The following is a 22,753-nucleotide window of genomic DNA, read 5'->3' as shown; positions in this document are numbered from 1 at the left end:
TATTACCTCCTTTCCTTGGAAATAACATTTTTTAATTAGTTTTGAATTTCGAATTAAATTTTAACAAAATCGGAAGACTATATCATATAGCTGCTATAGGAACGATCGTAAAATTGGTGGGAAAATAATATGAAACAAATAATAGCTTCGGCGTTCCTTAACATATAACCTCCTACGCTTGGAAATAAATTTTTTTAATTAGTTCTGAATTTCGAATTAAATTTTATCAAAATCGGACGACTATATCATATAGCTGCCGAAGGAACAATCTTAAAATCGGTGGGAAAATAATATGAAACAAATTATGGTAACTTCGGTTTTTTTTTAGATAAAACCTCCTACGCTTGGAAATAACATTTTTTAATTCATTCTGAATTTCGAATTTAATTTTATCAAAATCGGACGACTATATCATATAGCTGCCATAGGGACGATCGGAAAACTGGTGGGAAAATAATAAGAAACAAATTATAGCTTCGGTGTTTTTTTTAACATAAAACCTCTTAAGCTTGGAAATGACATTTTTTTAATTAGTTTTGAATTTCGAATTAAGTTTTATCAAAATCGGACGACTACATCAAATAGCTGCTATAGGAACGATCGGAAAATTGGTGGGAAAATAATATGAAACAAATTATAGCTTCGGTGATTTTTGTTATATTATCTTATACTATTGGAAATAACATTTTGTGTATTTTTAAGAATTTCGAATTATATTTAATACAAATCGGAAGACTCTAACATATAGCTGTCAAAGAAACGGTCAGCGAAATAATGAAATATTTATTATACCCTTGCATTTAATATTATACCCTTGCAGAGGGTATATTGATTTCAGTCATAAGTTTGCAACGCAGTGAAGGTGACGTTTCCGACCCCATAAAGTATATATATTCTTGATCAGCATGACTAGACGAGTCGATCTAGCCATGTCCGTCTGTCCGTCCGTTTCTAAGCAAACTTGTCTCTCAGTTTTAAAGCTATCGGGCTGAAATTTTCCCAAAAGTCTTATATCTTTTGCAGGTAGTATATAAGTCGGAACCAGCCGGATCGGACAACTATATCTTATAGCTCCCAAAGGAATAATCGAAAAAAAAAATTTTCAAAAATTATATCTTTGGTGTTTTTTAGTTTATAACCTCCTACGCTTGGAAATAAAATTTTTTAATTAGTTTTGAATTTCGAATTAAATTTTATCGAAATCGGACGACCACATCATATAGCTGCCATAGGAACGATCGGAAAATTGGTGGAAAAATCATATGAAACAAATTATAGCTTCGGTGTTTTTCAACATATAACCTCCAACGCTTGGAAATAACATTTTTTTATTGGTTCTGAATTTGGAATTTTATTTTATCAAAATCGGACGACTATATCATATAGCTGTCATAGGATCGATCGGAAAATTGGTAGGAAAATAATATGAAACAAATTAAAGCTTCGGTGTTTTTTGACATTTTATTTATTTATTTATTTATTAAAGATGTTAGTCAAATTTACAAAACTAAAACTAACATAGGGGGGTTGTAGTACTAGCTGCGGGGCCTTCGACTACGTAATTTTTAGTAAGTGAACTTAATTTAAGAATATTTTAAATTTTGGTTTTAGATTAATTTGTATAAGTTGGTTTTTTTTAGGAAATTTATAATAGTTGTTATATTTTCTGCTGTTGGGTGCATGAGGTAGTCGGTGGCTTTGAGATTTTTAAAAAGTAGTTGCTTGTCCTGGGTTATTGCTGGGCATGAATCTAGGATGTGTTCCATGTTAACTGGAGTTGATTGGCAGAGAGGGCAGTTGCGAGAGGTGTTAGGATCGAGAAGGTGTTTGTGTGTTATGATTGAATGTCCAAGGCGGAGTCTTATAAATTTGATTTGGTCAACTCTGGTAATTTCTTCTTGAATTATGTTAGCGAGTGTTGATATGTGGGTGTTGTTTGTGTTAATGTTTTTGTACCATGTGTTGCATTTGTTTATTAGGGTTTCCTTTACTTGCGTTAGGTGATTTTTTAGAAGTTTGTTTATGTCTTTTATATTTTCGTTTTTCGTATATATAAGTGGCATTTTCGTTGCTTCTTTGGCCGTTTTGTCTGCGAGTTCGTTTCCTTTGATGTTGGAGTGTCCTGGGGTCCATAAAAGTTTTATTTTAGGTTGTTTTGATTGTATTTGTGATCTGATGAGTGCTGGGTATTTGTTGAGGTTTTGTGGATTGCGGATTGCTTCGATCGCTCCTAAGGAGTCAGAGCAGATTACAAATTTTCCTCTCCTACTAATTGCAATTTTAATGGCTTCGAGGATTCCAATTATCTCTGCTGTTAGGATTGATGAATAAGGTGGCAGGTTTCCGTAGTGCAGTGTTTCTGTTTCGGTGGTTACAGCAAAGGCTGTGTTTGAATTTTGTTGGGATCCGTCCGTGTATATAAATGTATGGTTTTTGTAGTTTTCTTTTGTTTCATTGAAAAGTTTTTGGAATGTTTCAGGTGAGGTGTTGTTTTTTTTGTAGTTGTGTAGCGAGGTGTTGATTATATTTTTTGTAGTTGCCATGGCGGTTTTGTTTTGTATAGTTTTGTTGGTTGGAAGGGTATGCTAAGAAGTTGACAATTTCCTATAGCTCGTTCTAGTGTTGAGGTCCATTTTTTTCTTCTGGTTATTGGTATGATAAATTTGTGTATTGGTGTATCTTTAGAGCGAATGAGGTTTTTAAAGAGTTTGGTTGTAAGGTGGTCTCGCCGTTGCTCGATGGTTGGAAGGCTGGATTCGTAAAGTAAATTATATGTTGGTGTTGTGCGAAACGCACCTAGGACTGCTCTAAGAGCTGCGTTTAGTGTGGTTTTTAATTTGTTTAGTATGTTTTTTGGGGCGTACCCATATGTATGAAGTGCATAGTCAATTTTAGATATAAGTATGGCTTTTGTGATGTTTAGTAGAGTGTTTGTGTTGCAGTTAAACTTGGGGCTGGCCAAGCATTTTATGATGTTTAGTTTGTTGGAGAGTGATGGTATGAGAGTGTCAATGTGTGAGTTCCAGTTGTATTTCTTGTTTATGGTCAGTCCGAGTATTTTGAGTGATGCTACGTTTCTTATGCTAGAATTCTGTGTTGTAATTACGCAGTTGCATCTGTGTTTTCTACATATGTGTAGATGTTCACATTTAGTTTGTGATAGGGATGCACCTGAGTAACTTCCCCAGTCTTCTATTTTCCTAAAGAGGTGGTTTAGGTTGATGGTAATGTTTTTCTTATTTTTTAGATTTACCAGCAAAAGGAAATCGTCTGCATATGCGCTGAATTTGATCTGTTTATATCTTGTCAGGATGTTGGCTAGTTTATTGAATGCTATTAGAAAGAGTACCACTGATATGGGGGACCCTTGCGGGATTCCGTTTTCTAAAGGGTGTATGTTTGAGTAGTGTGTCCCTATTCGGACTGTTATCTTTCTGCTTTTGGTGAAGTTTATAATGTAATTTATTATTTTGTGGCCGCATTTCCATTTTATCAGTTGGTCAATTATTGAGTGAGTACCTACTCGATCGAAAGCTCTTGCGAAGTCAAGAGAGATGAGTGAGGTATGTTTCCTAGTATTGAGCGACTTCGTGATGATGTGATCTGCATAGAGCAGATTATCTGAAGTCGATTTACCTTTCTTGAAACCAAATTGGTGTGGGTGTAGAAGTTTGTCGTTGTTAAGGAACCACCATAGTCTGTTCGCTATTATTTTGTCCATTGTTTTACTCAGGCAGCAGTTAAGTGATATGGGTCGGTATGATGAGATGTCGGTTTTGTCCTTTTGAGGTTTCAGAATTGGTATGATCAGACTGGTTTTGTATGATTGAGGTATGTAGTGGTTGAAGATGTTGTTGAAGTGAGAAAGTATTCTATTTTTTATTGATGGTGAACTGTTTTTAATCATGGGGTATGAGATTCTATTGATTCCTGGTGTTGTGCCTTTAAGTGATTGGAGAGCAATGGTTAATTCGATGTTGGTTATGGGTTTGTCAATTTCTAAAGCAGATGTGGTTGGGATGTGGTTGAGGGTTATTGTGTTGTGTTTATGGGAGGTGAATTCTTGGCTGAAGTTTGCGTCTTTTGAGAGATGGGACCAGTGTTGTGCGAGCAGGTTAGCGATTTGGTTTTTGTCGTTGGTAGTTACGTTATTGTTGGTTGTTATGCAGTGTATTTGTTTTGCTGGGTTAAGACCGCAAAATCGGCGAATGTTGTTCCATATTTTTGTTGTTGGTGTGTTTGATTGAATGGTTGATGTGAAAGTGGTTGTGGATTCCCTTTTCCTAATTTTAATTTCCCTTTTCAGGAACGCGTTTGCTTTTCTGTAAGCGATGATCGTTTCTTGGGTTGTGTTTCTTTTCAATGCTTTCCATGTTTGTTTTTTCTTTATGTGTAGCTCTGCTAAGTTTTTGTTCCACCAGGGAACTGTGCGGGAGTGTCGGTTGGGTAGTGTTTGTGGTATTGCATGGTGTGCGCTTTTTATAATTATTTTGTTAATTAGTGCTGTTTCTTTGTTTATGTTAGTTGAGGGGGGATATAGGTTGTTGTTGTAATGTGTGTGGGCTGCAAAGTTGTCCCAGTTTGCTTCGTTTAGTTTAAAAATTGGTGTCTTTTTGTTGATGATGGTGTCGGTTGGAAAAAGGGTAATGATGATTGGGAAGTGGTCACTTCCGAAAAGGTCATCTAATAGATTCCAGGTTGTGATTGGTGTGAGAGAGGGAGAACAAAAGCTGAGGTCAATGTGCGTGAAGGTGTTGTGTGTAGTGAAGTGTGTTGGTGACTTATCATTTAGTAGGGTAAGTTGTGACTGTTCAATGTACTTAGCTATTGTTTTTCCTCTTGAGTTCGAGTGTGTGGATCCCCAGTTTTGGTGCCAGCTGTTAAAATCTCCTGTTATCATGACAGTTTCGTTGTTGATGTTAATTACGTTGTTCAGGTTATTGCGCGAAAAGGATTTGTTGGGTGAAATATAAATGGAGTATATTTTAAAGTTTTCTTTTGATTTTATTTCGGCTGCTATTGCTTCTACATCTTCATTGATGTTACTTTGAGTGTGTTGAATTGATTTGTGGATTAGCAGGGCTACTCCTCCAAATCTGTTGGATGCAATGTTTGTTAGTATATTGTAGTTTATTGGTGTCGGTAGGTTGTGAAAATGTTGTATGTGTGTTTCTTGGAGTGAGATAATATGTGGAGAGTGTGTCTTGATGAGTATTAGTAGTTGGTTGTAATTGTTCAGATAACCCTTTATATTCCATTGTAATATTTTTAAGGACATAGTTTAATGAAGTTTATGTGTTTGTTTAATGACGTTCGTGCTGGAAAGGTTTGATCTTTGTTCTTTTGCTTTGAGATTTTTAGATAGGATAGATTTTTCTTTATTTTGGCTTCTGAGTACACGGTCGTTTGTTGATGTCGAGGGTTTTTGAGAGTCGTCATTGGAAAGTGAGCGCATTTCTTCATCGAATAAGTCGTAGGTTGCGGGGGTACGTACTATTTTAGAGATCTCTTCATATTTCTTGTCAACCTCTTTAAGAAAGTCGTCTAATCCGGTTGTTTTCTTATGGATTACGTTATTATTCTGGATTTGTGTTTCATTTGATCTGGTGGGGTTTTCTGTAGGTGGTGGATTTATTAGGGTTTGGGAGTAAGAAGTTTCTTGGATAGGGTTGTGACGTGTGAAGTAAATGGAGCGGGCAGTTTTATGGTCTACTTTTTCGGTGATTCTAATGGCTATGAGTTCCTGTTCCTTGAGAAATATTGGGCATTTTCTGTCCATGGATGTGTGGTTGCCCTTGCAGTTAATGCACTTTGGTTGCTGTTTGCATTCGTTGTTATCATTGTTGTGAGTGGTCTCAGCGCAGTTTTTGCATGAAGGGTTTTCTTGCTTGCAGCCAGGTTGTGGGTGGTTAAAGCGAAGGCATTTTTTGCATTGCATAGGGCGTGGTATGTATGGGCGTGTGAATACTATTTCATAGCCAATAAACACCTTTTCAGGGAGATTGGTGGAGTTGAACGTTAGCGTTATAAGTCCTGTTGGGACTCGGGTTTGGTCGACTAGTTTGGTCCATTTGTAGACCTCAGAAACTTTTTGGGACTTCAGTTCGGCTAGAATTTCTTCTTCTGAGACATTCCTAAGCAAATTACAATAAATGACTCCCTTGGTCTCATTAAGGTTCTTGTGTTCGTATGCTTCTACGTCTACTTCACCAATTTTTTTAATTTTGAGTAATTTTTCTGCTTGTTGGGTGTTTTTTGTTTGAACCAGAATTGTACCTGCTCTAGTTACTTTGCATTTTTCGACTTCACCTCCGCACACGTAGTCGATTGATTTTTTTATGATAAATGGATTTGTGTTTTCCAGGGATAAATTGTCTTTTCTTTTTATAACAATAAATTTATGTTCAATTATTGAGCTCTTAGAAAAAAGTTTGTTTTTGTCTGGTGGTAACATTTTGCTTTCGTGGGGCGAACCCCCTGCTTGTGGTTGTTGTGATCACGTGACTGTTTGTTGTTGTATTTTTTTTGATTTTTGGGTGTCTCTTTTGTTCACTTGTTTGTTGTTGCAAGTTTTGCTGATAAGCACTGGTTGTTGGTGATTTTAGATCGCCGTAGCTACACGTCTTTACTCAATGAGGTCTGGAGTGAAACTGTTTTTGACATATTATCTTATACTATTGGGAATATCATTTTTTGTGTTTTTAAATTTAATAACTATAGCTGCAAGGGTATACAAGCTTCGGCTTGCCGAAGTTAACTTCCTTTCTTGTTTTATTTTGTAATACAATGTTATGTTAGGTTGTCAAAAAAGTCTTGCGGTATTTTCGCTAGTTGTCGCTGCAAGCGCGTAGTTCTAGTTTTAGTCTAGTCGCATCGGGTCAGGCTATACTTTTTTGGAAAGCTCTATTCACGCGCTAACACGTGTTTGATTGATTGTTGTTTCTTTAAAGTCGATCGTGAGTTATAGCGTCGCAAACATGGAGCAAAATAAAAAGAAAATACGGCATATTTTACAGTACTACTACGATAAAGGCAAAAATGCATCTCAAGCCGCCAATAAAATATGTGCTGTTTATAGACCCGATACAGTTTCTATTCCACCTCATAACGATGATCTAAAAGTTTTCGTTCTGGTGTAACGGTGGTCGAAGAGGCGCCACGCTCCGGAAGGCCTGTCGTCGAAAATTGCGATAAAATCGCAAGTCAAGGAGAAACTCGATGTATGGGTGCCACACGAATTGACACACAAAAATATCTTTGACCGTATCGACGCATGCGAGTCGCTTTTGAATCGCAACAAAATCGACCCATTTTTAAAGCGGATGGTGACTGGCGAAGCCTGGATTGACGGCCAGGAAAGTTCTTCTGTGTGTTTGGTGGGATTGGCAGGGAATCATCCACTATGAGCTGCTCCCCTATGGCCAAATGCTCAACTCGGTCTGTACTGCCAACAACTGGACCGCTTGAAGGCAGCACTCATGCAGAAGAGGCCATCTTTGATCAACAGAGGCCCAATTGTCAGTCATCAGGACAACGCCAGGCCACTCACATCTTTGGTGACGAGCCAAAAGCTCCGGGAGCTCGGATGGGAGGTTCTTTTTTATCCACCGTATAGACCGGATCTCGCATCAAGTGATTACCACCTGTTTCTGTCCATGGCGAACGCGCTTTGTAGTCTGAAGTTGGCCACAAGAGAGTCCTGTGCAAATTGGCTCTCCGCGATTTTTGCCAATGGGGAAGCGAACTTTTATAAGAGGGGCATTATGAAGTTAGCATGTCGGTGGGAACGTGTCATCGAAAAAAACGGCGAATATTTGACTTGAATCGCATAATTGTAACCTATTTTAAGAACAATTCGAATTCAATAAAAATACCGCTGGACTTTTTTGACAGCCTAATATATACATACTTATTATTTTTTATTTAAGTTTTGTGTTCCACGTAGTAGGTTACGATTTTTTTCCTGTCTGGTCTAGCGAAGAGCAAAGAGGCTGAAAAAGAAACCATTATTGCTAGCAAATATTGTAAATATATATTCAAGTATATGTATTTATGTATATTTAAGTGCAAATAAGACAAGGAATAACGCTGTAGTCAAGTACCTCGACTATCAGATACCCGTTAATCAGCTAAAGGGACCAAAAGGAGGTGGAGATATGCAAGCAGCAAAGCGAGATTTTAATGAGCCACCAACCCGCGATCTCAATATATGGTTATGTGGGCGGAAGACAGATTTAAGCGTGATGGACGTGGCAATCTTTTGTTGGGTCAATCAATAGATAGATATACTTTATGGAGTCGAAAACGCTTCTTTCTATCTGTTACATACCTTCCGACAAATCTAGTATACCTTTTTACTCTATGAGTAAGGAGTATAAATAGCAAAAACAGGCATACACATAAACTTAAGCATGTAACAATTAAATTGAAATTCTAATAAATGTACATTTAACAAAACTAGACTAGAATCACACATACATATTGATGAGCATACATGCTTAGGCAACATTTTTGCAGTGTTTATTTATTATACCTCGTTATTAAGCATTTATAAATAGAATTTAAATTAAAAACTTACCTTTGAGGTACGGGAGGACCGAAAGAATGACAAATTCGCTTAAATAGTTTCTTAGCTCTGCAGTCACCGCGCCCCTACCGCACGGCAAATGACGGCACGTACCACCTTACATACACAATAGTGAGAGAGAGAGACAATCATATACGCAACGAATTAAAGGCCGTTTATTTTTCGTCTCGTTTGGCGAACTGATTTAAAAGGAGTTATCTAGAACTTATTATAAGAATTTCCAAATCTTTTTTGATTGGTATTCATGAGAACAATACAATTCAGTTAGAACTTTGTTTCTGGTGTAAAAACTGTGGGCGCCACAGTTGTCGGCAGTTTGTTGGCGTTAGAGTGGGCGTGGCACAATATTTTCATCTTGGAAATAACAAATTTCATGGAAAGAAAACTAAATAAATAATCTAAATGATGAACAATACGGTATTATTGTAATTATAATAATACACAGTGAATGCAACAGCTGCAAATTTAGATTCAACTTAAATGGTAAAAAGCCAATTGGAATGGGTTTCCCAATCTTAGGGGGAAGTGTTTTGCTTTTAAACATTTGTATTTAAAAACAAGGCAGAACGCTATAGTCGAGTACCTCGACTATCAGATACCCGTTACTCAGCTAAAGGGACCAAAGAGAAATGGAGATATGCAAGCAGCAAAGCGAGATTGAAATGCACCACCTACCGGCGGTAGACAGATTTAAGCGTTATGGGCGTTAGAGTGGGCGTGGCAACATTTTTTTGGATCAATCGACAGGAATTGACGAGACCAATACATTTCAGTTACAATTTTGTATCTAGCATAAAAATTGTGGGCGCCACAGGCTTGGGCGGTTTGTGGGCGTTAGAGTGGGCGTGGCATATTCGATAACAAATTTGCGCTGCGTACAAGGCTACGGAATCTAAATCTGAAATCCCAATACTCTATCCTTGATAGTTTCCGAGATATCCGCGTTCATACTAACGATTTTTTGAAGTTTGTGGGCGGCTTGTGGGCGTTAAAGTGGGCGTGGCAAACTTTTTTTTGGGTCAATCGATAGGTATAGATGAGAACAATACATTTCAGTTAAAATTTTTGTTCTAGCATCAAAACTGTAGGAGCCACAGTTTTGGGCGGTTTGTGGGCGTAAGAGTGGGCGTGGCACTCTGTTGAAACAAACTTGCGCTGCGCAGGAATCTGCATGCCTAATCCCAGTATTGTAGCTCTAATAGTTTCCGAGATCTCAGCGTTCATACGGACAGACGGACATGGCTAGATCGACTCGGCTAGTCATCCTGGTCAAGAATATATACACTTTATGGGGTCGGAAACGCTTCCTTCTGCCTGTTACATACTTTCCGACGAATCTTGTATACCCTTTTACTCTATGAGTAACGGGTATAATAAGTAAATAAATTAGACTCGAAAAGAGTTATCTTCTTACTGCGAACCAAATTTTGGATCCGGCGGTCCAGGATTAGTTGAATGATATAAAGTAAGTATAGTAATAATAGAACAGTAGCCTCGTGCCACTTGACCAGCGAGTCCCACAACACAGTAGTTAGGGCCGCGATGGACACGAGGTACCAGATTGTGTCCCTTGTTATCGGCCACCAATCCAGTTTGCTCTGAAAAATAGAGATAATTATAAGGAGGTATTTAGCATTAATGTGAGTAGTACACACCGGTGAAGTAAGGATGCCGCAAACAGCCGATATCACCAGAATATTGAAAACGGAGGATCCTACGATTGTGCCTAATCCAATGTCTCCGTTAGTGACAAAGGTTGCCACAAAGTTTACAAAGAGTTCCGGCGCCGAGGTGGCAGCAGCCAGAAAGGTGGCTCCGGCAACATCATATGTCATACGCAGAGCTATGTGGATAGAAGCAGTGGTTACGAAAATTAACAAGAGAGAACGCTATAGTCGAGTGTCTCGACTATTAGATACCCGTTACTCAGCTTTTAAATTGAAAACTTATAAAAATTAAGTTAGAACGTTAAGATCATCGCTTTAAAATTGGAATACGCTTCGAAGATTCGCAAAAAATCGCATTACGCACACGGGTTTCGCCATACGAGAGTTAGTCGTAGACTAATGGGAAAACAGAAAGACTTACAGCGCTGTTCCGTGTACAAATTTTCGGTCCTTTTACTGCCTTTGTTACCGCCCCAGTACATTTTGAAACGTCGATTAATTTACATAAATTCATCGGTTGGATCCGACACCAATCAACATCTCGCCGACAATCGAAAGACCATACAGTTACAGTGCGATCCTCAATAGGAGAGGAAGATTTTTTAAAGCTCTTGATTTAATTTTGATTTTGTAATTTCATTTAACTAATAAAAATCATCGAATTATAAAGCAGTGCTGTTAGAAGCTTTCATTAAGGGGTCGGCTGTAACATTCTTTAAAAAATCTAAATATACGAGAGTACAAAGAAACAAAACACCACAAGTTGCTGCGTCTGAACAATAAAGTTCCGTAGTAATAACAATAAACCTAATCTAGTTCCAACAGCGGGTTAACTACTAATTGGTACTCGACTGCGTCTTATGAACAATAAAGTTCCGCAGTCCCGTACATTAACAATAATCGTGACACGAACTTTAAATCAACTGCGACATTTATAATCAGTGTATACACACCAACCGAAGACAGAAACTGACAAATAGATTCTTGCGAAGACACTCCGCGTATTGGTGTTAGTGTTTCGTGTGAAAAAAAACCAAAAAGAACAAAACTTTATTCTGATTCCACGGTTTGCCTTTCTGCCAACTAAGGCTGTGAGTAGGGGCATAGCTTGCGAAAGCAAATAAATTTTCCCCCAACAGGCAGAGAAGCTCACAACCGAAATCAATTTCTCGAACAATTAAAAATGCTTCCACGGGGAGATGATACCTCGATATGCGGTGCTAGCAAAAAAGATCGACCCGGGAAAGACATAATATGGGTTCAATGTGATAATTGCAAGACCTGGTACCATTTCTCTTGTGTGCGTGAAGAAAGCGCAAGTAACCTTAAAGGCTGGGCCTGCCCTCCTTGCGAGAAGGGTGATACCGACATCGTGAAGACCAATACAACTGCACATCAAGGCTCCGCCGCGCAGGGATTGCAAAAAGAGCCGAAAATGAGTTTACAAGAAACACCCGGTATAAACACGTCAACTAACGTTCTTATGTTACAGATGCTAGAGGAAAAACGAGAAGCTGAGCAGAGATATATTGAACAAAAATATAATATTTTGTCGCGCCAACATGATCCCAACATGACATGGACACCCACGACAATGGGCCCCAGCAGCGTTCAATTATCAGCTCGACAAATACTACCAGCTGATTTACCTACATTTAACGGAAACCCAGACGAGTGGCCCACCTTTATACGCGCCTTTGAAAACAGCACTTCTGCTGCCGGCTTTTCAAATGTCGAAAATATGCTTCGACTCCAAAAATGTCTTAAAGGGAAAGCGTACGATCTAGTCCGAGACAAGCTTTTGTTGCCAACCATGGTTCCCGAGGTTATAAGCACATTGAAAACATTCTTTGGTCGTCCAGATCAAATTCTGGATCGCCTAATTGAGAAAGCTAAACGAGTTTCAGTAAACAAGGACAGGCTGGATTCACTTATCGACTACGCCCTTGCTGTTAGCAACATCTGTGCTACCATGGAGGCCTGTCAACTAGATGCACATCTAAACAACCCTATGCTTGTTCGCGAGTTGGTTGACAAACTTCCAAATCAATATAAGCTGAACTGGGCAATGCACCCAAAAGATGGATCCATAGCAAATGTAAAAGCATTTAGCGATTGGTTGTATAAGATCGCAGAAGCAGCCTCCACAGTCGTTTCAACCTCATACTCAAGGACGAATAATGTACATACTCATACCAGCTACAACGATGTACAGCCGCAACATGCGGAATCGGAGGAGCACCCACACAATTCCTACCGATCCGAGAACTCACCTTGCTTCGTATGCCAACGCGCACAGCATCAAGTCGCTCAATGTGAACAATTCAAAAATCTCACTTACGAAAAAAGGCAACAAGTTGTTCGCGACCACAGGCTCTGTTTTAAGTGCCTGAAAGTTCATGGCCGTAGATGCTCTTTTACTAATGCATGCGGTGTTGGAGGATGTGAGTCAAGGCATCATCCCTTACTTCACAAAGGCAAGCCCAATATCAACGTTGTCACGTCTCACCAAGTCAAGTCAGCAGAAGTTGAACAATATTTTCGTATCGTGCCAATACATGTCCAAGGTGACAATATTAAAGTTGATACCTTTGCTTTCCTGGACGAAGGCTCTTCGGTCACACTAATAGACGAATCCTTCTTTAAGCGTTTAAACATAAGTGGCACCCCCGAACCGATCTGTATGCAGTGGACCAATCAAACCACCAGAAGAGAGGGCAATTCCGTACGCTGCAATATTCGAGTCGCCGGGGCAGGCGCCACTAAAACATATTGGCTAAATAATGTCCATACTGTGAAAAACCTAGGCTTGCCAAAACAGACGGTGAACGTACATGAATTGAGCATCAAGTTTCCACATCTAGATGAAATACCCCTACAATCTTATTCGAATGCCGAACCAATGATTCTTATTGGAACCAACAACTGGAAGCTCGCTGTACCACGAAGGCTCAGGGAAGGAAAATGGAATGATCCCATTGCGTCTAAGTGTATTCTCGGCTGGGGACTGCAAGGCTCCACAAGCTCCAAAACTGCATTTTCCATGCACCACTGCCAGTGCAACTGGGACGAGATTGAAAAGAGCATTAAAGAAAGTTTTTGCGTTGAAACTGTTACTCCAAAGACGTTTCGTTCCGTGGATGACGAGAAGGCCCTGGAAATATTGGATAAAACTTGTTCAAAGAATGAAGGACATTATCAAGTAGGGCTTCTATGGCGCGAGAATAATCCAACTCTTCCGGAAAGCTACAACAACGCAATGAAACGGCTAAAATGTCTAAAGGCTAAGATAAACCGAGAACCTGAACTTTTTGGCAAAATTGAGATGCAAATAAATAATCTACTCGAAAAAGGGTATGCATCCGAACTGTCCAGTGCCGAACTCCTTGAACAGCCCGAACGCGTGTGGTACCTTCCAATATTTATAACCCACAATCCTAATAAACCTCAAAAGGTCCGTCTCGTCTGGGATGCGGCTGCTAAATCCCACGGGAAGTCACTCAACGACTTCATGTATACCGGCCCCGATTTACTACATCCACTTACCGAAGTATTAATGGCGTTTCGAGTTGGTAAGATAGCTGTTTGTGGCGACATTGCTGAAATGTTCCACCAAATTCGAATCCTGGAATCAGATGCGCACGCTCAACGTTTTGTATGGTATAACAACGAAACGCAAGCAATCAGAACCTTTGTAATGAGATCTATGACATTCGGAATATCCTGTGCGCCATGCATTGCTCATTATGTTCGCGACAAGAACGCGGAGGAATACAAGCTGCAAAGCCCGCGTGCGTTCGAAGCCATTACCAAGGCACACTACGTCGACGACTACATAGATAGCCTAGGCGACGAAACTGAAGCAATCGAGGTTACCCTAAAGGTCCGAGACATACACGCAGCTGGAGGTTTCAATATAAGGAACTGGGCTTCTAATTCACCCGAAGTCTTGAAACATTTGCAGGGTGATTCGCCAAAGGAACTCGGAGATCCAGAAAAAGTCCTCGGTATGTTTTGGGAACCAGCAACTGACATGTTTAAGTATGTTTTCAGATTTGCACTAATGAAAAGAAACGTCCTTTCGGAAGAAGCCTTGCCAACCAAACGCGAGGTACTGCAAGTGTTGATGTCCATATTTGATCCATTAGGATTCTTATCCTGCTACACTATTGGCCTCAAAATGCTCCTTCAGGAAATTTGGCGCACAGGCATAGGCTGGGACGACATCTTACCAGGACCTCAGCTGAGTTTTTGGACGAAATGGAAAGACTTGCTACCCCAAGCTACAACTGTTCAAGTACCGCGCCATTACTCGCCCTTACTTTGTATGGCAGATTTTGTTGAACTACATACTTTCGTGGACGCCAGTGAGTACGGATATGCCGCCGTGTGTTACTTTCGGATAGGAAAAGGGGATGATATCACCGTCTCACTGATCGCAGCAAAAAGTAAGGTGGCTCCCCTCAAGCCACTTTCCATACCCCGCATGGAACTACTTGCTGCCGTAATCGGCGCACGTCTATCCTACAAAGTGCGGAGCATTCGGAACATAAGCGTCGATCAACACACTTATTGGACCGATTCAAGGACAGTACTTTCCTGGCTGACGATGGACACGCGTAATTTTTACTCTTTTGTAATGCATCGCGTAGGAGAAATCCTGGAGACCACAAACGCTGGTCAGTGGCATTGGGTACCAACAAAGCTTAACGTAGCAGACATGGCGACAAAGTTTATCAGCAAACCAAACTCACAGGAATGGATTAACGGCCCATCATTTCTTCAACAGTCAAAGGACCAGTGGCGAAAACAGCCCACTTTGTGCCCTTCTAACAAAGTCGACCATGATGAGATTAAAAGAACGGTCTTGATAATCAGTAAAGAAAGCATAGTAGTGGTACCATTATACGTTGAGCGCTTTTCTGATTGGAAGCGCTTATACCGAGCAACAGCTACTTTTCTGTTATACTTGGACATTCTTCGAGCTAGATGCAAAGCTGAGAAACTCCAAAAAATTCTTACGCTCGAACAACTGACGTCGGCCAAAAACCTACTCTTCAGGAAAGCACAACAAGATAATTTCAAATCGGAACTCGAAACTCTTCAATCAAACGGATTCATAAGTAAGCCCAGCGTATTGATTGGACTGAATATTTACATAGATAGTGATGGAATAATGCGTACTCAAGGCCGTTCAGACACAATAAATCAAAGCCGAGACCAAATTGTCTTGCCTAAGCGCCACCACATCACTCAACTTATAGTAAAGGAATTCCACGAAACAAACCATCACATGCTTCACGAGGGAACAATTAATCTTATCCGCAGCGTATATTTTATTCCCCAGTTACGTGTTGTTTACAAATCCGTACGGAAAGCGTGCCAAAGATGCAAAAATAATACGGCGATCCCGGAACCACCTCAGATGGCACCACTACCGCCAGCTAGAGTCGCCAGCTTCGAGAGGCCCTTTACATACACTGGAGTGGATTTCTTCGGTCCAATTCTCGTTAACGTAGGCCGACACAAAGAAAAACGGTGGGGTGTTATATTTACATGCCTCACTCTGCGCGCAGTTCATATAGAGATAGCCCACAGCCTTGACACTAGCTCTTGCATAATGTGCCTGGCAAACTTTATGTCGCGACGCGGGACGCCCAAGGAAATATTTTCTGACAATGGAACAAATTTCAAAGCAACCGAAAAGATTGTCAAAAGAGGAGCTAAAAAATGTTGAGTTCGACAAGCTCGTTATAAAATATGACAAAATTAAATGGCGCTTCAATCCACCTGCCGCACCACACATGGGCGGGCATGGGAACGTTTAATTCGATCAATTAAAATGGTACTCAAATCCATTTCTCCGAACGCCAATTACAACGACGAAAGTCTCAAAAATGCTCTTATAAGTGCAGAATACGTAATAAACTCCCGTCCACTGACCTTCGTTTCCTTGGAGGCAGAAGACGATGACGCACTTACTCCCAACCATTTATTGCTAGGATCCGCAGACGGCTTCAAGCCTCCACTGACAAGCGAGTCAAGCCCAAGACAACGTTGGCGCCAGGCAAACGAACTAGCCGATCTTTTCTGGAGGAGGTGGGTGAAGGAATACATGCCAATAATCACCAAGCGATCCAAATGGTTTCCCAAACGACATCCTCTGGCAGTTGGCGACGTCGTAATCGTAGTGGACGAAAATCTACCCAGGAACCTTTGGCCCAAAGGACGAATTACAGAGGTCGTCACAGCCAAAGATGGTCAAGTTCGATCTGCCACTATTAAGACTCAACATGGTATTATGGTAAGGCCAGCAACCAAAATAGCTGTACTGGACGTTGCTTCTAAGTAAATGTAAACACCCCATAGCTGTTTACGTGGGGGGGAATGTTACCGCCCCAGTACATTTTGAAACGTCGATTAATTTACATAAATTCATCGGTTGGATCCGACACCAATCAACATCTCGCCGACAATCGAAAGACCATACAGTTACAGTGCGATCCTCAATAGGAGAGGAAGATTTTTTAAAGCTCTTGATTTAATTTTGATTTTGTAATTTGATTTAACTAATAAAAAACATCGGATTATAAAGCAGTGCTGTTAGAAGCTTTCATTAAGGGGTCGGCTGTAACAGCCTTCTAGTGCGTTTCAACACTTCCGTCTCTTTTGTTTTCGCTTAAGTGAATAGCAGGTCAGAATGGAGAGAGGGGCAATGCAAAGAGCGGGAGCCCCCTCCCGCGCCCCTTCCATTGTTTTTAAGAAATTTAAGGTTTACATTAACCTAACGGGAATTATTTAATTGAAGTTGGTATTGAGTTTATTGGTGAGAAAGAGAAGGAGACAAAAACGCCAAATTGCTTAAATTGTTAGTTATTCAATAGAACAAGTTAGCCGCGCACTCTGCTCTCTCTCAGCGCCGGCAGCGCTTTTCGCTTTGCCGAGCAGTTCGGCCTGCAACTATTTACACACACACATGCATAAATACATTTGATATCGTATGGCTCCGACGTCATTGTTTTTGTTTTCTTTGAAGTTTTGTGGGCGTTAGAGTGGGTATGAAAATCTCTTTTTAGGTTGACGAGTACAATACATTTAAGTTAAATTTGTTTTTCTAGCATCTAAGCGTAACAAACTTGAGCTGCGTACGAAGCTAAAGCCTAGTACTCAGATCGGCGAAGAGTTTCACTAGTCGAAAAAATCGAATTCCTTGTAGTGTGATCGAAGTTTTTAAAGTTCACTCGCAATGCAAGTTATATGACACATTACTTAGGGGATCTTACCCAATTTATAAACAACTTTGAGCCGAGAGCTAATTTCCAAATAACTCAGACAGACCCGAGATAAATCCGTGGTCAGCTATTTCTGTCAACCAGGCCTCCGAATCATTCCCACCCAGATCAATTTCACGCAGCCCAAATCAAACGGATGCTGTAAACATCCAGTCCGCTAACGTAAACAAAAGATCCCCAAAGCGAGCCCCGAGTCCGCTAACGTAAACAAAAAGATCCCCAAAGCGGTCCCTAAACTCCGCTAATGTAAACACCAATTTCCGGCCAAGATTGGACTTCAAATTTAATTGGCAAATTGCATCATCCTATTTTCCGACTCTCTTGAGTCATTCTCTTTATCAATTTTTGGGGATAAATTCTCTTAAGCCGAGGTTTGATTATTGATCATTGAACTAGAGATCAGGCAGTCCGTTTTTGAGATCCGAATCGAGCAGTAGCACTTATCGAGTAATAGTAAACGAGCAGTGAATAAACTAAGTTCGACCTATTGAAAAATTGTAATAGTGATTAAGTGATTAAAAAATAAAAATAAATTGTTTTAATTAAATCACGAGTGAGAAACTTAATTGGCGCCCAACGTGGGGCCGTGCGATTAAAAAATTCTAAAAAAGCAAAGCTTTAAAATAAACACAAAAAAGTTTTAAAGTGAAAAAAGGAATTTAGCGCGGCCAAAAAATCCCGATACAACCTACGAATAAATAAAGCCTGTGTTGATAAAAATAAGGTGGAAACCAATAAATGCAATAATCCCCTTAAACTTTATACAACCGGCAAAAAAATAAAAAGTTTGTGTTGATCAAAAAACTAAGGTGGAAAAACAATTTAATTAAACAAATGTTTAAAATCAAAAAATAAAAAAAATCATTAAAATCATCAACAAAAGACATTTTAAGAAAACGGGCTGAAGGGCAATCCCTCGCCAAATATTGGAAAAGAAGGAAGACCCCAATTTAAAAACAGAATTAAAGAAGGAAGACCCCAAGACAAAATCTAAAAACAAAAAAAGAAGGACGACCCAAATCAGGATCATCATTCAGGATAAGGACGACCCCAACAGGGAAAAAAAAAACAACGAGAAGAAAAAATTAAGGACGATTCGTGAGCGATACTATCTTTTTTTATTATTATTATCATATATTTTTTTATTATTATTATTATTATATAAAAAAATTTGTAAGAAAGGAAATATAAATATACAAAGTGGAAGAGTTAATTTCAAATTTCGAAAAAGTTCTCAAAATGTCAGAACCTTCAACAAGCCAGACTGGAGCAAATAAAAGACTCCACATGAATCCGCCACAAGAAAATACAAGCCATCAGGCAATAACAAACAATACCATGTTATATGTAGGAGATTTAATTAAGCAAATTGTAAATTTTGAATTAAATCCATTAAAGGAGGAGATCGTTAACTTAAGATCACAGCTTTCTCACAAAATTAAAACGGTTGAGGATTATCAGATAGAGATTGTAGATCCAAATATAAAATGCGACACATCTTATGAGATCATCAAATCTGTTAGGGAATATAAAGGTGAAGAGGATAAATATGTAAGCTGGAGAGAATCGGCAGAAGTAGCCATGGGGCAATATGCCAGAGGGAGTGAAAGATTTTATTCTGCCTTATCTATATTAAGAAACAAAATAACAGGAATGGCAAACGATGCCTTAACCCATAACGGTACTGTATTAAATTTCGATGCCATAATGGCCAGACTTGACTTCGTCTTTAGCGACAAACGACCAATTCACATTATTGAACAAGAATTAAGTGTATTGAGTCAGGGAAAATATCCATAATGGATTATTATGGTACAGTTAATAGAAAATTAACTCTGCTAATTAATAAAACTATTATGACCTACGGTAGAAACAAACCTATACCAGCGGAAATGAATGAGAAACATAGGAAGACAGCTCTTAGAGTTTTCATTACCGGCCTCAACGGCCAAATTTCAGATACTATTTTCTCAATGAATCCACCTGACCTACCAAATGCAATGGTCATAGTTCAGGAATTGGAAAGCAAAAACATGAGGGCTCATTTCGCAAATAGTTTCTCTACTACTCAGAGAAAACATAGCGAGCCAAACTCTAGTGGAAGTGGACAAACACATTTCAACCACAAGACAAGACAGCAAAACCATAGTTACAGTAACCAGCGAAACAATAATAATTTAAGGTTTAATCATGACAACAACTAGAACAAAAATACTTATGGTTATTATAATCAGAATAAAAATAATTCTTGGAACCAGGGTAGATTTAATAATAACCAACAAAATCAGTGGAACTCCTATAGGCAGCCACAAAATAAGCCGGAACCAATGGAGGTAGACGAGTCTATCCACGTTCAGAATAAGGCTAACGACGGCTATAATCAAGGCTATAATAAATATCAAAATAATAATTATAGTCAGAACAAGTGGGATCAAACAAAAAAATTTGAGACCCAGAACACTCAGCAAGGCCAAGCCCAAAATAAAAGGGTACCAACTGGAACTGTTAACCAACCGGCTAACAAGACGATGAGACTAAATAACATTGAGGAGAACCATTTTTTAGACAAAAGTCAGGAGTAGGCTTACCCTACTTAATTAGAAATGATCCAAAAATAAATAAAAAATTAAAAATATTAATTGACACTGGGGCAACCTCGTGTTATATAAGAACAGGAATTTATAAAAATAAGAACGAGCTTCCAATTTACAAAAGACTATCCACAGTGAATGGATATTTAATAATTAAATTTTATCATATGATAACTATTTTTGGTACGCGATATACTTTTTATGAAATAGATGGGCTAGAATCAGATTTACTGGTCGCCTATAACCTATTAAAAAAAATAGGAGCGGTAATTGATACAGCAAAGGGAGTAATTAAATATAATGGAATAGAAGAAAAATTAAATTATGATAACGGAAACATATTAAACCCACATTCTTTAACAGAAGAAAACACCATTCTTCCATTAAAAGAATTTATATTAAAACAAGAAAGGAAGTTAGCTTCGGCAAGCCGAAGCTTATATACCCTTGCAGCTATAATTATTAAATTTAAAAACACAAAAAATGATATTCCCAATAGTATAAGATAATATGTCAAAAAACACCGAAGCTATAATTTGTTTCATATTATTTTCCTACCAATTTTCCGATCGTTCCTATGGCAGCTATATGATATAGTCGTCCGATTTTGATAAAATTAAATTCGAAACTCAGAACTAATTAAAAAATGTTATTTCCAAGCGTAGGAGGTTATATGTTAAAAAACACCGTAGCTATAATTTGTTTCATATTATTTTCCTACCAATTTTGCGATCGTTCCTATGGCAGCTATATGACATAGTCGTCCGATTTTGATAAAATTTAATTCGAAATTCAGAACTAATTAAAAAATGTTATTTCCAAGCGTTGGAGGTTATATGTTGAAAAACACCGAAGATATAATTTTTTTCATATTATTTTTCCACAAATTTTCCGATCGTTCCTATGGCAGCTATATGATATAGTCGTCCGATTTCGATAAAATTTAATTCAAAATTCAAAATTATTTAAAAATTGTTATTTCCAAGCTTAGGAGTTTATATGCTAAGAAACACCAAAGATATCATTTTTTTTCATTTTTTTGTCCGATTATTCCTATGGGAGCTATAAGATATAGTTGTCCGATCCGGCTGGTTCCGACTTATATACTACCTGCAAAAGATATAAGACTTTTGGGAAAGTTTCAGCCGGATAGCTTTAAAACTGAGAGACTAGTTTGCGTAGAAACGGACGGACAGACGGACAGACGGACAGACGGACAGACGGACAGACGGACAGACGGACAGACGGACAGACGGACAGACGGACAGACGGACATGGCTAGATCGACACGTCTAGTCATGCTGATCAAGAATATATATACTTTATGGGGTCGGAAACGTCTCCTTCACTGCGTTGCAAACTTCTGACTGAAATCAATATACCCTCTGCAAGGGTATAAAAATACTTTGATGAAAAAGCTCAAATCAGATCCGAATCTGAAATGGGTAATCAAAGCGAATCTAGTTTGGGATATACAAATCCTGAACACGCCGTCGTTGAAAAATCCGACAAAAATAAAAGTTTGGAATTCAAAAATTCCGAACACGCCGTCGTTGAAATATCCGACAAAAATAAAAGTTTAAGGATTAAAAATCCTGAACGCGCCGTCGTTAAGAAATCCGACAAAAATAAAAGTTTGGAATTTAAAAATTCTTAACACGCCGTCGTTGAACTACCCGACAATCAAAGAATAAACAACATAAAACAAGAAAGGAAGTTAGCTTCGGCAAGCCGAAGCTTATATACCCTTGCAGCTATAATTATTAAATTTAAAAACACAAAAAATGATATTCCCAATAGTATAAGATAATATGTCAAAAAACACCGAATCTATAATTTGTTTCATATTATTTTCCTACCAATTTTCCGATCGTTCCTATGGCAGCTATATGATATAGTCGTCCGATTTTGATAAAATTAAATTCGAAATTCAGAACTAATTAAAAAATGTTATTTCCAAGCGTTGGAGGTTATATGTTGAAAAACACCGAAGCTATAATTTTTTTCATTTTATTTTTCCACAAATTTTCCGATCGTTCCTATGGCAGCTATATGATATAGTCGTCCGATTTCGATAAAATTTAATTCAAAATTCAAAATTATTTAAAAATTGTTATTTCCAAGCTTAGGAGTTTATATGCTAAAAAACACCAAAGATATAATTTTTTTTCATTTTTTTGTCCGATTATTCCTATGGGAGCTATAAGATATAGTTGTCCGATCCGGCTGGTTCCGACTTATATACTACCTGCAAAGGATACAGGACTTTTGGGAAAGTTTCAGCCCGATAGCTTTAAAACTGAGAGACTAGTTTGCGTAGAAACGGACGGACAGACGGACAGACGGACATGGCTAGATCGACTCGTCTAGTCATGCTGATCAAGAATATATATACTTTATGGGGTCGGAAACGTCTCCTTCACTGCGTTGCAAACTTCTGACTGAAATCAATATACCCTCTGCAAGGGTATAAAAATGTCATTTCCAAGCTTAAGAGGTTTTATGTTAAAAACAAGAAAGGAAGTTAGCTTCGGCAAGCCGAAGCTTATATACCCTTGCAGCTATAATTATTAAATTTAAAAACACAAAAAATGATATTCCCAATAGTATAAGATA

The 22,753-nt window shown here is 38.7% G+C and overlaps 1 protein-coding gene across 3 annotated transcripts in view; it reads right to left on the bottom strand.

The window, feature by feature from the left end:
- Nucleotides 1–22,753, bottom strand: part of LOC119558936 (sodium/potassium/calcium exchanger 3) — a 269,312-nt gene that overhangs the window by 194,031 nt on the left and 52,528 nt on the right. For all 3 annotated transcript variants that reach the window (XM_037872132.1, XM_037872133.1, XM_037872134.1), the window contains 2 exons: nt 10,243–10,430; nt 10,002–10,185 (listed from right to left, as the gene is read on the bottom strand). In XM_037872132.1, coding sequence (XP_037728060.1) covers nt 10,002–10,185; nt 10,243–10,430 — 372 coding nt within the window. The remainder of the gene's footprint in view (nt 1–10,001; nt 10,186–10,242; nt 10,431–22,753) is intronic.

Source organism: Drosophila subpulchrella, unplaced genomic scaffold, assembly GCF_014743375.2.
Source record: "Drosophila subpulchrella strain 33 F10 #4 breed RU33 unplaced genomic scaffold, RU_Dsub_v1.1 Primary Assembly Seq15, whole genome shotgun sequence".
NCBI lineage: Eukaryota > Metazoa > Arthropoda > Insecta > Diptera > Drosophilidae > Drosophila > Drosophila subpulchrella.
Note: the sequence above shows the minus strand (reverse complement) of the source record. Positions and strands in the feature narration are given on the sequence as shown.